The 12,727-nt window shown below is 36.5% G+C and overlaps 1 protein-coding gene across 1 annotated transcript in view; it reads left to right on the top strand.

Moving 5' to 3' along the window:
• The window catches only part of ABCA4 (ATP binding cassette subfamily A member 4), a 66,199-nt gene that overhangs the window by 19,580 nt on the left and 33,892 nt on the right, over positions 1-12,727 (top strand). The window contains exons 10-15 of the mRNA XM_085231209.1: positions 88-293; positions 1,031-1,207; positions 3,015-3,237; positions 4,187-4,408; positions 5,906-6,110; positions 8,758-8,856. Of these exons, the coding sequence (XP_085087335.1) occupies positions 88-293; positions 1,031-1,207; positions 3,015-3,237; positions 4,187-4,408; positions 5,906-6,110; positions 8,758-8,856 (1,132 nt within the window). The remainder of the gene's footprint in view (positions 1-87; positions 294-1,030; positions 1,208-3,014; positions 3,238-4,186; positions 4,409-5,905; positions 6,111-8,757; positions 8,857-12,727) is intronic.

Here is a 12,727-nt window from a genome sequence, read left to right on the forward strand (position 1 = left end):
CTATTGTCAGCCACTCATGTTTGCTTTAATATATAGCTCTTGCTAGCTTATTCCAATGCATTTTGTTATCTTTGTGGTTATTTGTAGTGTTTGACTCTGGATAAATTTGAAGGCTATCATGACGAAACCCAGCTAACTCATCAAGCCCTTCATTTACTAGAGGAAAACAAATTCTGGGCTGGTGTGGTTTTTCTGGATATAGACCCTACAAGAAAAACTCTTCTACCGCATGTGAAATACAAGATTCGGATGGACATAGATGCTGTGGAGAAAACAAATAAAATCAAAGATAGGTAGGTGATGATTCCTTCTTGGTTATTCCTGGTTATCACTTGAATATAAGCAATACAAGGACATTAGAACCTTCCTTGGATACATGCATGAAATTCAATTGTATTCACCAGTATTTAGTATGTAATGCAGAGCAGAATCCATCTCTAGTTACCAGGTTCTAACACAAGTGGTATATCACTCGTGCAACCATCAGACCAGGTAGTAGGTAGGTGCATGGATATATCGCAAAGGGAATGACTGTGCTCAGAATCTGTTCATTGATCTGCTGCAAGGTGTTAACTAGCACTATTACAGAGAAAAGTGAACAAGGCAGAACCACATGGATTATGATCCATCTCTCCTCCACCAGCACAGCAGAACTTCTCTGCTGTACCTCCTCAAATGCCCCCACATGGAGGTCTGATGACTGAAATCTAGCTCTTTCAACTTAATGTCTAAGGATAGTATGTTGCAAATAGTTATTTCTATCCTAAAACAATTACTCTGTAACATGATTTATTTATGCACATTTTTGTGAAAAATTACTATTCTGTTTAAGTATAAAGAAAATTAAAGGAAGCAAAAGAATATTCTAGGTTATAATCTTTGTCAGTCAATGTGGTCTGACAGACAAACTGGGAAAGGCAAATACAAGCAATGCCCCAGCAACATCAGTAGCGAAGATTTTTTTCCTTTTTTATTTTTTTCCTTAAAGATACTATTTACCCAAATGATTTCCATGTGAAATTTTTTTAAGGTATTGGGATCCTGGTCCAAGAGCTGATCCTGTGGATGATTTACGTTATATCTGGGGAGGCTTTGCTTATCTCCAAGATATGATTGAGCATGGGATTATAAAGACCCAGACCAACACTGAAGTGCCACAAGGAATTTATCTTCAGCAAATGCCATATCCATGTTTTGTGGATGATGTGTGAGTAAGAGCAGTTTATTATTTCAATTCTGATGACTAGTTGATGTGATGGACACTGTAAGACTCCCAAGCACTAGTTCTAGTACTAGTCCTAAGGCATATATATGAGAGCAATGACTGAGGCGTAACTGAATTTGTTCTTTTCCATATCCCTCCATAACCCAGACTTCAAAAGCCACCTTTGCCAAGTTTCTACCCCTAGTCCCAGTCTGGCCTTTGCAACCAGGCAACCAGTGTCCAGAACAAAAATGAGCAAAAAACACTGCCCCCTTAACAGCAAAAATAAATAACTAATCAACTTTGGAGTTTTGTTTGTTTGTTTTCAGGCTTATGTTTCCGGACACTAGTAATAACGTAACATAAGCTTTCACACTAATTACAGCTGAGAACTCATTGTCAGCATGACACCCAAATAAAATGCTTTGGTACCTAAAAAAGTCAGTCCTGGATCTATCTCTGTGTATTAAACAGGATCCAACAAAAACATTATCTTTCTGAAAGTTTTTAACTAACTCTAAAACTGAACAGCACCTGCAGCAAAACTAAATGCAAAGCACTGACCTGCGTTAGAACCAATGCTGCCTCCTTCAGTTACTTATTTAGGATTCCCTCTACTGCAAGCCTATTTCCCTAATTATATCTATAAAATCTACCTTTATACAAAAAGAACCATTTTCTAAAGAAAAACTGAACGAACAATACAAATCCTGGTAAACTTGTACCTGTCTTTCTATCTCTGTAAGTTCTGAAGAATACAGCAACCCAGTCTCATCAAGTGCATTATCAAACTCTAGACCTAGACTTATATTTAGATATAATAGTTCTCACAGCTTTACATATTTTTGGTGCTTAAAGGCATCCAGCTCTCTACAGATCTTGCAGAATCTTAAGACAATTTAGATTCTTGGAATTTTTTCTTATAGAATCCTAACCCCTAAATGTTTTTCCATTTATAATTACATAAAGAGTATTTGCAATAAAGCTGGATGTGCACTGTCAGTTTCTGCTAACATCGGTCCTTTTCCTTCCCTTGTAGATGATACAGTTTTCAGCAATTACCTGGTCTTATCTAGCCTTCTTTTCCCTAATTCCAGTCCATTGATTTTTGTGTAGAATGACTGCTTTTGTCTTAACACAAATCTAGCAACAAATTCCAGGAATTTCTTTTCCTGAAGGAGAAAGGTATTTTTTTGCTCAGAGAGTGAGAAAGTGAGCCTCTTGGGTGCAGAGGGTCCTCAGAGGATCTGTGGTTGCTACGACCTTTCCATTAGCACTGCCTGAACATGTACTCTAGATGATGTGGTGCATGCTTTTCTGATTAGAGCATGCCTGTTCCAATGCTGTTTTCTACTACTGCTGTCTTACTATAAATCTTTAAAAAAAAAAAAAAAAAAAGTTTCAGAAATCATTTTGATTCATTCATTGTGTTTCTTTGCAAGCAATTCTAGTAGTTCAGATAACTGCAGATGCAGACAGTTATTTGACCTGCCATTACCTGCCAGCCTGACAGATAGTTGCCCTGGCAAGCCTGCTGTTTACTTCCTCCCCTCTGAGAATACTGCAGGATAGAATCTTCATCTGTGCAAAAGCTCTCTGAAGCCTACAGCAGCCACAGGCATATCAGCTGATATGCAAACCCTGTGATGCTCTGTTGCACTATGCATAGCCTAGTTTTAGACTGAGAATTCCCAGTCCCTTGTTAATAAATGCATTCTTTCCCAGTCTTTTCCTTTCTGTTCTTGCTTTTCATCTTAATGTTTGTCTGTTTTACTTAAATTTTTTCATCCCTCTTTTCTTGCTTTTGTAGCTTTATGATAACCTTAAACCGCTCCTTTCCCATCTTCATGGTGCTAGCTTGGATATATTCTGTTTCTATGACTGTGAAGAGTATAGTGCTGGAGAAGGAAAAGCGTCTAAAGGAGGCTATGAAGAACAGAGGCATCACTAATGGAGTGATTTGGTGCACTTGGTTCCTAGACAGCTTCTTCATGATGGCTGTGAGCACGTTCCTCCTCACAGCACTAATTATGGTAAGAATTATCGCATGAACAACCATAAAAACTCTCCCTTTTTGCACTGTTGATGCTAGTTTGCTGTTGGGAAGGTATAGTAGTCATTCATAGGGAGATGGGAGTAGCTGTTGACTTGTTCTGATTATAGCATGCAGGAAGCACGTTCTTGTAAGCAGTCCTCTGTACAGCATGAGCACTTAGCAGAGATGGAAGGTTAAATTCACTGGAAAGATTTATTGTGAGAACCCTTACAAAACAATGCATCTAATTAATTACTCTGTATATTGTTTCATCTACAAAAAGTTCTAAGGAAGAATAGTCAAAAGATATCCTGTGGGTTACTAAGTACAAAGGGACCTCCAATAAACTGCAGTTGTTTTCCTCAGCAGTGATAGTCTTCTGGAATTAGAATATAATTTATGTTCAGAAAGTACTACTTTATAATTTTCCTGTTATATTTTCTTAAGAGGTATTTTTTTCAGGTTTTCTTAAATAATGTTTCCTACACATTGAACAGATGAACTGGGGAGAAGATATGAGATCAGTGAAAAAAATTCTTATGACAGTTCAGTTGGTTGCATTCAAAATAAAATTCCACACAGGCACATCTTGCTTGGAATCATTTACATATTAAGACAAGGACAAAATGTGTTCTCAATCAGCTGCAGTCTTAATTCAATCATTGAATACAAAATGAACTTCACAGTCTGTAGTATTGAACTGAAGTCACAATCCAAAAGCAAGGATAAATTTAGATGAAGGATTTTTGTTGTTATTGTAACAACCATAAGTGTTGAAACATTACTGGCTAGAAGAGTTTTTTTTAAAAAAAAAAAAAAAACTGGGTGAGAAAGAATGGCTTTTAATGCTCATTACAGGTTATGTCTCATTAGCAATTCTGACATTTTCTAGTAGTTCAGAATGTGAGTAGCACTCTTAAATTAATCTGTTTTCCTTTTGCTTACAGCATGGCCAAGTCCTGCATTATAGCAGTCCACTTCTCTTCTTCCTATTTCTACTGACATTCAATACAGCCACCATAATGCAATGTTTCTTGTTCAGCACATTTTTCTCCAAAGCAAATCTGGCAGCTGCCTGCAGTGGTGTCCTGTACTTCACCTTGTACCTGCCTCACATTGTCTGCTTTGTCTGGCAAGATCGCATGACTGTTAATCTGAAGATCCTAGCAGTAAGCCTTTCACTCATATAATATCTTTGGGTTCAAATTTTAGCTGCCCTGCTCAGCATGTGTGTGTGAGTAACAAAGCACTGCACACTTCATCCTCTCAGCTTTTTCCACTCTTGGGAACAGACACTTCTGGACCTTTGAATAACTAAAGACTGCAAGAGAATAGGCTTTTTTAGCAGGCCTAGTGACCAAGAAGTAATTTTATGGCTTTTAGAAAATTCGATAAATATCATTTTACTTTCTGAATGTTAGAAAATCAGCACAGTTCAAAAAGCTTTGAATAATTCCTATAATTCAAAACAATTCTCACTTCTAGCATATTTAATAAATAAAAAGGCAATTAACAGAAAGGGTTGTCTTTTTCATATCCTCTAATCTAGTCGAAGAGTAATATAAGGTTGAGAAGATGTCGTGTTCACTTGCCTTCTTTACAAGAACTTAGAGGTAGGATTTGAAAGCAGACATTAAAGCTTTGGCAAATATCTTGCTATGAAGCTGGAAACTTTTTACTTTTCTATGAAACAGAACTATGAGCATGCAGAATTATTCAGATTGATTTTCTTCAGCACAACGAATCAGAAAGAGGGGAAGGGGACTAAATGCAGTCTCCCCATCTCTGTGGAGCATTTTAACAGCTTAGGTAAGAAATGTACTGTCTTCTACTCTTACATTAAGAAACCTATATAGATGGAGGGTATACCAGTTTAAGTTCTACAAATAAAAGTAATACAACACAAAACAATTCTGTCAGTAAGTCAGGAACTGAGTTAGGTTGGCCCATGACAAGTTCTGATTTGAGAAGAAATTTTGAAATTTACACGCAATCTGAGCGCAAAGATAAATCTCTTCTCACCAAAAAGAGAAGGATGTCAAAACCAAGGAGGGATATTTGCCTCCTTGCCATCCGGAAGTGGTGAATGCTTTTTTCTGTTCCTGCTATGCTTGGTTATCTTATATTTTTCTTAAAAGACTGGCCTCTGAAGAACAGCTAATTACGATGAGTACAGCAAGGTTGTGTGTGTGGATGAGAGTCTGAAAAATATTTTTTTTAGGACGAGTAAAACAATTGAGCAATGAGTGATAGTTTAAAACCAAACATTATTCTGAGAATCTGGTGTGCTTTGTCTTGTTCCTGACACTGGACTTATCTCATACACCCAGGCAGTTTATTTCTTCAGTACAAGATGTATATCTCAGATTTTCTGAGTGGAGACATTCGCTTAAAAATCTGTGAAAGATCCCATTTTACTAAAGAAAGGTTGAATTCAATCTAGTAGAGCTAATTACAGCTTAGAATTGCCACCATTCATCATAATCAGGGGATTAGACACTCCAGTCTGATAATAAAGTGAAAACATTTCTTTTCTTACTATTTTTACTATTTTTATGCAGTATTAAATTTTGAAGTCCAGTCCCTAAAGGTCTTCTCTTTTTTATGTTTGTGTTTAAAAAAATGTCCCTCTGTCTGAATTAATAACATTTTTTTCTTTATTGCAGAGTTTCCTTTCTCAAGTAGCTTTTGGTTTTGGTACAGAATACTTGTCACGCTACGAAGAGCAAGGTCTTGGCCTACAGTGGGGTAACATCAGAACCAGTCCCTTAGAAGGAGATGAATATAGTTTTCTGTTTTCCATTAAAATGATGCTTTTTGATGCTTTTCTGTATGGAATACTTTCTTGGTACCTTGATCATGTTTTTCCAGGTATGCCAGTTTCTTACTCATTTAAAATAGTGGTAGTTGTAAATTATATTAATCTAATTTCTGATTTTTTTTTCTAATTATATTAATCTAGTTTCTGAGTATTTCTTTTTCAGAAACAGGATATTTGATGCTCTAGACCATGAGTCCATTATGGCCCTATTGGTTTATTAAAAGCTTCTCCTTTTTTCTCTTTTTTCTTTCTCCCATTTTACTCCTGAAATGAATGTAAATGGAGGAAAGAAGAAAGATGGTGCAAGTCCTGGTTCCGTGTCAAAATTTAAATAGAAATTAAATTAATAAAAGTATCTTCAAAGTCAATTTATGTGCATACTTGCCTCTTGAGAAGTTTTAACCGTTTCTAATGAGAATTTATCATCCTCACCCATACATTGTAAAAATACCAAAATAATGACACTAGTTCATAAATGTACTATGGCCACATTAGGCCAATCCTTTCTTAAAGGAGGTTACTATTTCCTGAGAGGTATGGTTCCTAGACAGCTGTGAAGGTTTCTTTGTGGATTTTTTTCTTAATGGTCATCCTGGTTCTAGTTGCAAAATCACAAAAGGACTTTCTTGATTATCAACTACAAAGTTTAGGGAATTTCTCTATGAGAAAATTGTTTATCCTTGTAGCTTAAGTGGTTGTCCTCCCTCTTACTGAATATTATTACACAACAATAAATGCAGGCTGTTATGCTATGCAAGTAAGCAAGCTTTATTTTCATTAATTTTCATTAATTTTCTGCTCTGCACATGAACTACTATTCCAGAATGTGTTTCTTGGCAGATGACTATCTCCAGGATGCTTTTTTCTTCGATTGTGTGGCTACTCAGACTTTGAGGTCTTGCAGAAGATTTTCTAGATATGAAGAAAAATAATTGATTGCTACAGTAAGACAGTGCTTGTCTGAGCACATCACTTAGAATAGTTAATCCAAATCAGAAAACGTATAGATTTTTTAAAATTGCTGTATCTCAGAATATTTTGCTTCAGATTAAAACATGGCCTGAATCTTGCTATTTTTGTGTCCCTTCCTAAGTGAGCTATGCTATATCAAATTAATAACTTTTTGAATTTTAACGAACATGTCCTCCCAAAGAAGTTTAATGCAATTTATTATTTATCTTTTGATTTTCAAAGCTGATATGGAGTAACTTTCCTAAAAACCCCTCTTTGGACAAGCCTGTGTTGCAAATCTGGTGGTTAAGTATGCATAATACTTATTTGCGTGAACACAGCAAAACTTAAGCAGCAGGAGAAAATTTCTTCACTTGCTTTTCCAAGTATATCTTTTTCTGACATCACTTTACACAAAAGTGGTATTTCTCTGCATTTTTATCCAGCAGCTTCAATTCCTCCCAGTATTTGTTTTGAGTATCTCCTCATCTTTCTTCTCCTGTGTTTCTCTGATGTTTTGCTTAGCATTTCTCTCTTATACACACACAGCCCTTCCAAATCCATGCTGTAGTGTACTATATGAATTCTCTGGATAATCGTATGAATCATATGGATCAGCTCCTGCTCTAGTTTTTTTTTCTGCAGATGGCCACCTGTTGACAAGCTAGTACTTTGGCTGTTTAAGCATTCTGCTCCATAATGGAGCTCACGTGGCTCTTTGCATTCATTCTGAATGAGAAGCAGTTGTTTTTGCCACCAGCTTCAAAAGGATATAATTACAGTCTGTAACAAGTGCAAGGCAAACTATTTATGAATGCAGATGGGGTATTTGTATGTATTAACGGAAGTACAGTTGGTTGCCTGATATGAAGCCTATTTTTTATGTCAGAAAAAAAAATAGACGCTTTCATAAACAGTTTTTCTGTAGAAAAAAACTGACCACCTATCAATGAGCGTCAAAAGTTCTGATTGCTTATTTTAAATAAATAACACACAATCGATAACATGTAGGTTCACAAGCATGCCTGTTTTAAACACAGCAGCTCAGGTCCCTATATTCTATGAATCAGTAAGACCCAAGAGCACAGAGTTGGCCGGTACTAACTCTAGTCTGGCCCAACAAGTACTGATAATGTTGTTGTACTTTCTTTTTTCAAGCTTTTGACTGAAAAAGTCCGTTTCTGTTTAAGAAAAGATTTACTTAGTTGTCATTTTTTCCCAGAAGGCTGTGTGCTAAAAGAGTGGCTAGTGTCTCTTTTTTCACTGCCAGTGTTGAATTCAGGCCCAATGTAATAAACACAAGTGTGGTGAGATTTTTGCTCATCAGCTCTTGAGTGTTGAGGGGAAGTTAAAAGAAAATGATTGAGTGAGGCTGGGATCCCATCTAAAGTAATCAGGATGGGCCTTGGCAACTACTTCCTGGTTGGCAAGATTTCAGATTGTCCTCAGATAGAGAATAGCTTCGTTCTGTAACAAAACCACATTTTATTTAATAAAATATAGGGCTAATCAGATCACACAGATCTGAATTCTTTACTCCTGTTCAAAAAAAAAAAAAAAAAAAAGGCAAAATCTGTTCTACCAGGTAGTTAGTGTGCGGTTTGGCCTTCTGATATCTAACACTATGACTGCTAATGCAACTGCAGGTGTTTGTAATTATAGTTAAGATTTTTTTGTCTAGATTAAGTTGTGCTCACTGAAGAATGTGCTTACAAAGTACACATCACCTTTTTATTTTTCTTGCAGGGGACTATGGCCTACCACAGCCTTGGTATTTCCCTTTGCAGGAGTCTTACTGGGTTGGTTCTAGAAACCCAAAAGCTGAAAAAACAGTAACAGCTGATGGTGAGTTCTTTTAAAACTTTGGTATTTAGAAATAACTTGAAAACCACTAATCTAGAGGTGCTTGTACAGCCACATTTCAAATACACAAATTGCTGCAAAGATTAGGGGCAGCCATGTAATGGGAATCTCAGCAGGTGTCTTTGAACTTCTAGTGGTCTGCTATTATTAGAGTTGAGAGAGGTGAGTCAGTGTTCCATCTATAAAGCATGGGTTAACAAGCATCATCAACCTCCCAGTTCTATCTAAAACCTTTTGAGACATTCAAGGAGTTCTTATTGCCCAACATAGCATTTGTTAAATTAGTCAGAATGAAACAGTGATGATCTTATTTACACTGAGACTCTCACATCTATCTAAACCTGATTATTTCCTAATTTAAACTAATATAACTCGGGTTCCTTTAGATTTGTAAGCAAGATCAAAATTGATGTCACCTTTGGACCAATTTGAGTGAGTCCTGAAGTCCTGCTTTTGCACTTGTTTTCTGTGCATTGATACTGACATAGTAAATAGGCAATATTGTGTGGGTGATTGTATTTCAATAGGAACTAATGTATGAAGATGATTAATGTCTGGAAAAGAGACTTGCTGAAGGTGATATTTTGAAACTGTCTTAAATTGACAAGTAACAGTGAAATTAATGAAAATGTTAGATGAAGAAATAATCCCTTCAGTCTTTTTATTACTATCTTTATCCTTCATCAATTCAAACTACTGGTGAGACAGTCCCATTTCAGGTGAACATTCTTGAACCAGAAGGGAATTAATCCTATCTGTAAATATGCTGATAATACATCCAGAGATCACATGTTCTGTCAGAAAAGGGGAGGCTATAACATTGTTTTCTTTGAAGAGGCTTTATCTTACTGCACATTTTGAGACAATGAGCAAGTTTTCCCTTAGACTTGCTGTGAGGCTATTCAGTATGATAGAGGCTTGTCTAGATCATTATAGAGTCTGTTATCTGTTTGTGCTTTGCAACTGCTGCCCACCAGTTTAGAATATGTGTAGGAAGGAGGAGGAAAGAACTGACTTGGAACATGTCATGTTACAGGTGAGTGACAAACTTTTAAGGTACAGATGTCAGCCACTACATCTCATTGTCTTTCTGTGGAATTTGGGCATTTCCTGCACAAGAGCTCCGAGTTTCTAAAATTTGGAGCATAGTTGCTTGCAGAGTTTTTACCATTTTTTTAGTTACTTAGCTTAACCTAAATTTAGTAAAAAACAAATTTTCTGTGTAACTTAATGACTCATAACACTTCTGTGTGTTGTTAATGTATTTCTAGTACAAGAGAGACACATGATTTTTTTTAGGCTTAAAAATACCAAAAGATTCAGTTGCTCAGGGAAGTCTACAACAGAAAAGCTAGAGGTCTCTACATTATTACCAGTTTTTAATATTATTTTTCATACTGCTTAAAAAAACATTTTGCCTAAGTAAAGCCTAGAGTTTATTTTGTGAAGTTATAACAGATAGCTGAGCTGACCTGACAGTTCACTGTTGAAAGAAAAATGGCACAGTCTTGTAGTCTCTTCTGCAGATCTCATCCTTGTTCTGTTGATGCTGTCCTCAGTGCCTAGTAATGTTATAAGGTAGGTCCTTCTTGAAAGGCAGGTACATGAAGGACAAAGTGATAGTAAATAAAGAACATAGAGTAACCAAGAGCAAATCACGCCTAACCAATCTGATTTTCTTCTGTGTTGAAAGCACTGAATTACTGACGAAAACAAAAGCATTGGGTGTCATCAAACCTTTAGCAATGCCTTTAGTGTGAATTCTTGTAGCATTCTGACAGCTGGATTAGTTAGATATAGGCTGCTTGAGTGAATAATAAAGTGAATAGAAAATTGATTGACTTGTCGGGCTCAAAGGAGTGTGAACAGCAGTACAAAGCCTAGCTGTGAACCAGTTAGTGACACTGAGGTCAGTACTGTTCAATGGCTTCGAATTTGAGTGATGGGAGAAAGTTTGTGGAAGATACCAAGTTGGAGGAAACAGTGGAGCAAAGGGCAGCTATTACAGAGGGACCAAAACAGGCTGTAGAAATGTCTTCACAGAAACCTTACAGAGTTCAACAAAGTAAATGCATAATACTGTATCTGGGATGGAGTAACCCCATACAACAGTACAGATTGTTCACATCCTGGCTGGCAGGTAGCTTTGTAGGCAAGTTCTGATGGACAACGTGTTGAACATGAGCCATCAAGGTCTCCGTAGCCAAGAAGACCAACTTCATCCTCAACTTCATTAGCAATAGTGTAGTCAGTAGTTCAGTGGAAATGATCATTGTAATCTAGTCAAAGTTCATGAGACTGTACTTGGAATACTGAGTTGTCCATTTGGGCATCCCCAGTGAAAGGGAGACATTTAGTTAATGGAGAGAGCTCAGCAAAGAGCCACCAAGCTAATTAGAACCTGCAGCATATTACAAATGAGGAGGTGCTGAGAGATCTGGATCTGCTCAGCCATAAGAGAGAAGGCTAAGAGAGAGACAAACTTCTCAGAAGTGCCCAGCAGAAAGATGAAAGGCAATGGATGTAAGGTGGAAAACAGGAATTCTGATTCCATATAAGAAAAAAAAGTCTTTACTGTGAAGGTACTGTCAAACACTGGAAAAAGGTTGCCCTAAGAGGCTGTATTCTTCAAAGAGGCTCTATTCTTCAAGATAGCTAGTCTGCTCTAAGTTGGCCAGTTTTTTATGCCTTTGGAAGCCCTTTCTGATATAAATTATTCCATGAATATCTGATCTAGCATTAGGGCATGCAGATACTTATAACTAAAAACTGTTCTGTGCTCCAAATAACATTGCCTTGAGTTTTCTCAAGCATGGAACATTGGAAAGGTCAATTTTGTCTGATGAATTCCTGTGTAGGAAGTATATGATTCTTACTTATTTCTCTGAAGAATGAAGATTCTTCAGTTCCTCAGCTTACATGAACAGATGTAAAACTTCTTTCAACACTTATATTTTCTTTCAAGGGTAATACTGGGCATTTTCTTTATCTGTCATAACTGGTTAATATGTTGGAAAGAAAATAGGGTAAGAAAATATCAGATAATGAAGATGCAAGGCTGAAAATTAAACTGGTATATCATTTGGGTAATTTTTAAGTCTTCTACAAAAGTTTTGTTTTGCTGATTTTACCTTTTTTGGTGACTAGGTAAATTTGTTTATGTATCCATTGAATAATTTAATATGACTTTGTGTGCTATAATTCCTTAAAGCAGAAAGTTATGGTGAAGTTCCGTAGTAAAATTTAGTCTCAGACCATCTGATAATGCTAGTTGCATTCCAGGCTACCAGCTTGAATCTGTTTTGTAACAGTTGCTTCGGGAAGTCCTTCTTACATCACATTTTTTCATGATTCAAGCCTGTCCCCATCAGTGATTTAGTGTGCCTGCTCACTTTGTGAATGCATGATCTTAGACCAAGTTGGGAGGCCAGAAATTCTTGTACAAAAAATAACAGCAACTCACTCACTCTGGCCTGCAGCTAGTCTCTTAATCTAAGTAGTAGTTTGTTTTTCGTTTAACCTTTTAATTTGTTTGTTTGTTTTTCCTTTGAGTCTCTATAAACCCAGTAAATATTTGTATAGTTTTTCTCTTACTCTGGTGAATAATTTAGTCTGGAGCTGCATAGATAAAGTATAAACGTATAAAATTTTCTACTCATGAATCTAGAATTGCAGGATTGTCAGTTTTCTTCCTTAAATGTCTTTTCCTACACTGAAGCAGACTTTAAGCTAGATGGCCTCAAATACTGTGTTGATAGTTTCAGCAATGCATTGTGATGATTTATGCTCCTGCAGAGCTCAAGTTTTTTAGGACTACGTTCTTTTCCTCAAAGTAGTTTCCTTCTGAAGAGGA

Source organism: Meleagris gallopavo, chromosome 10 (genome assembly GCF_905368555.1).
Source record: "Meleagris gallopavo chromosome 10, MGAL_WU_HG_1.1, whole genome shotgun sequence".
Taxonomy (NCBI): Eukaryota; Metazoa; Chordata; class Aves; order Galliformes; family Phasianidae; genus Meleagris; species Meleagris gallopavo.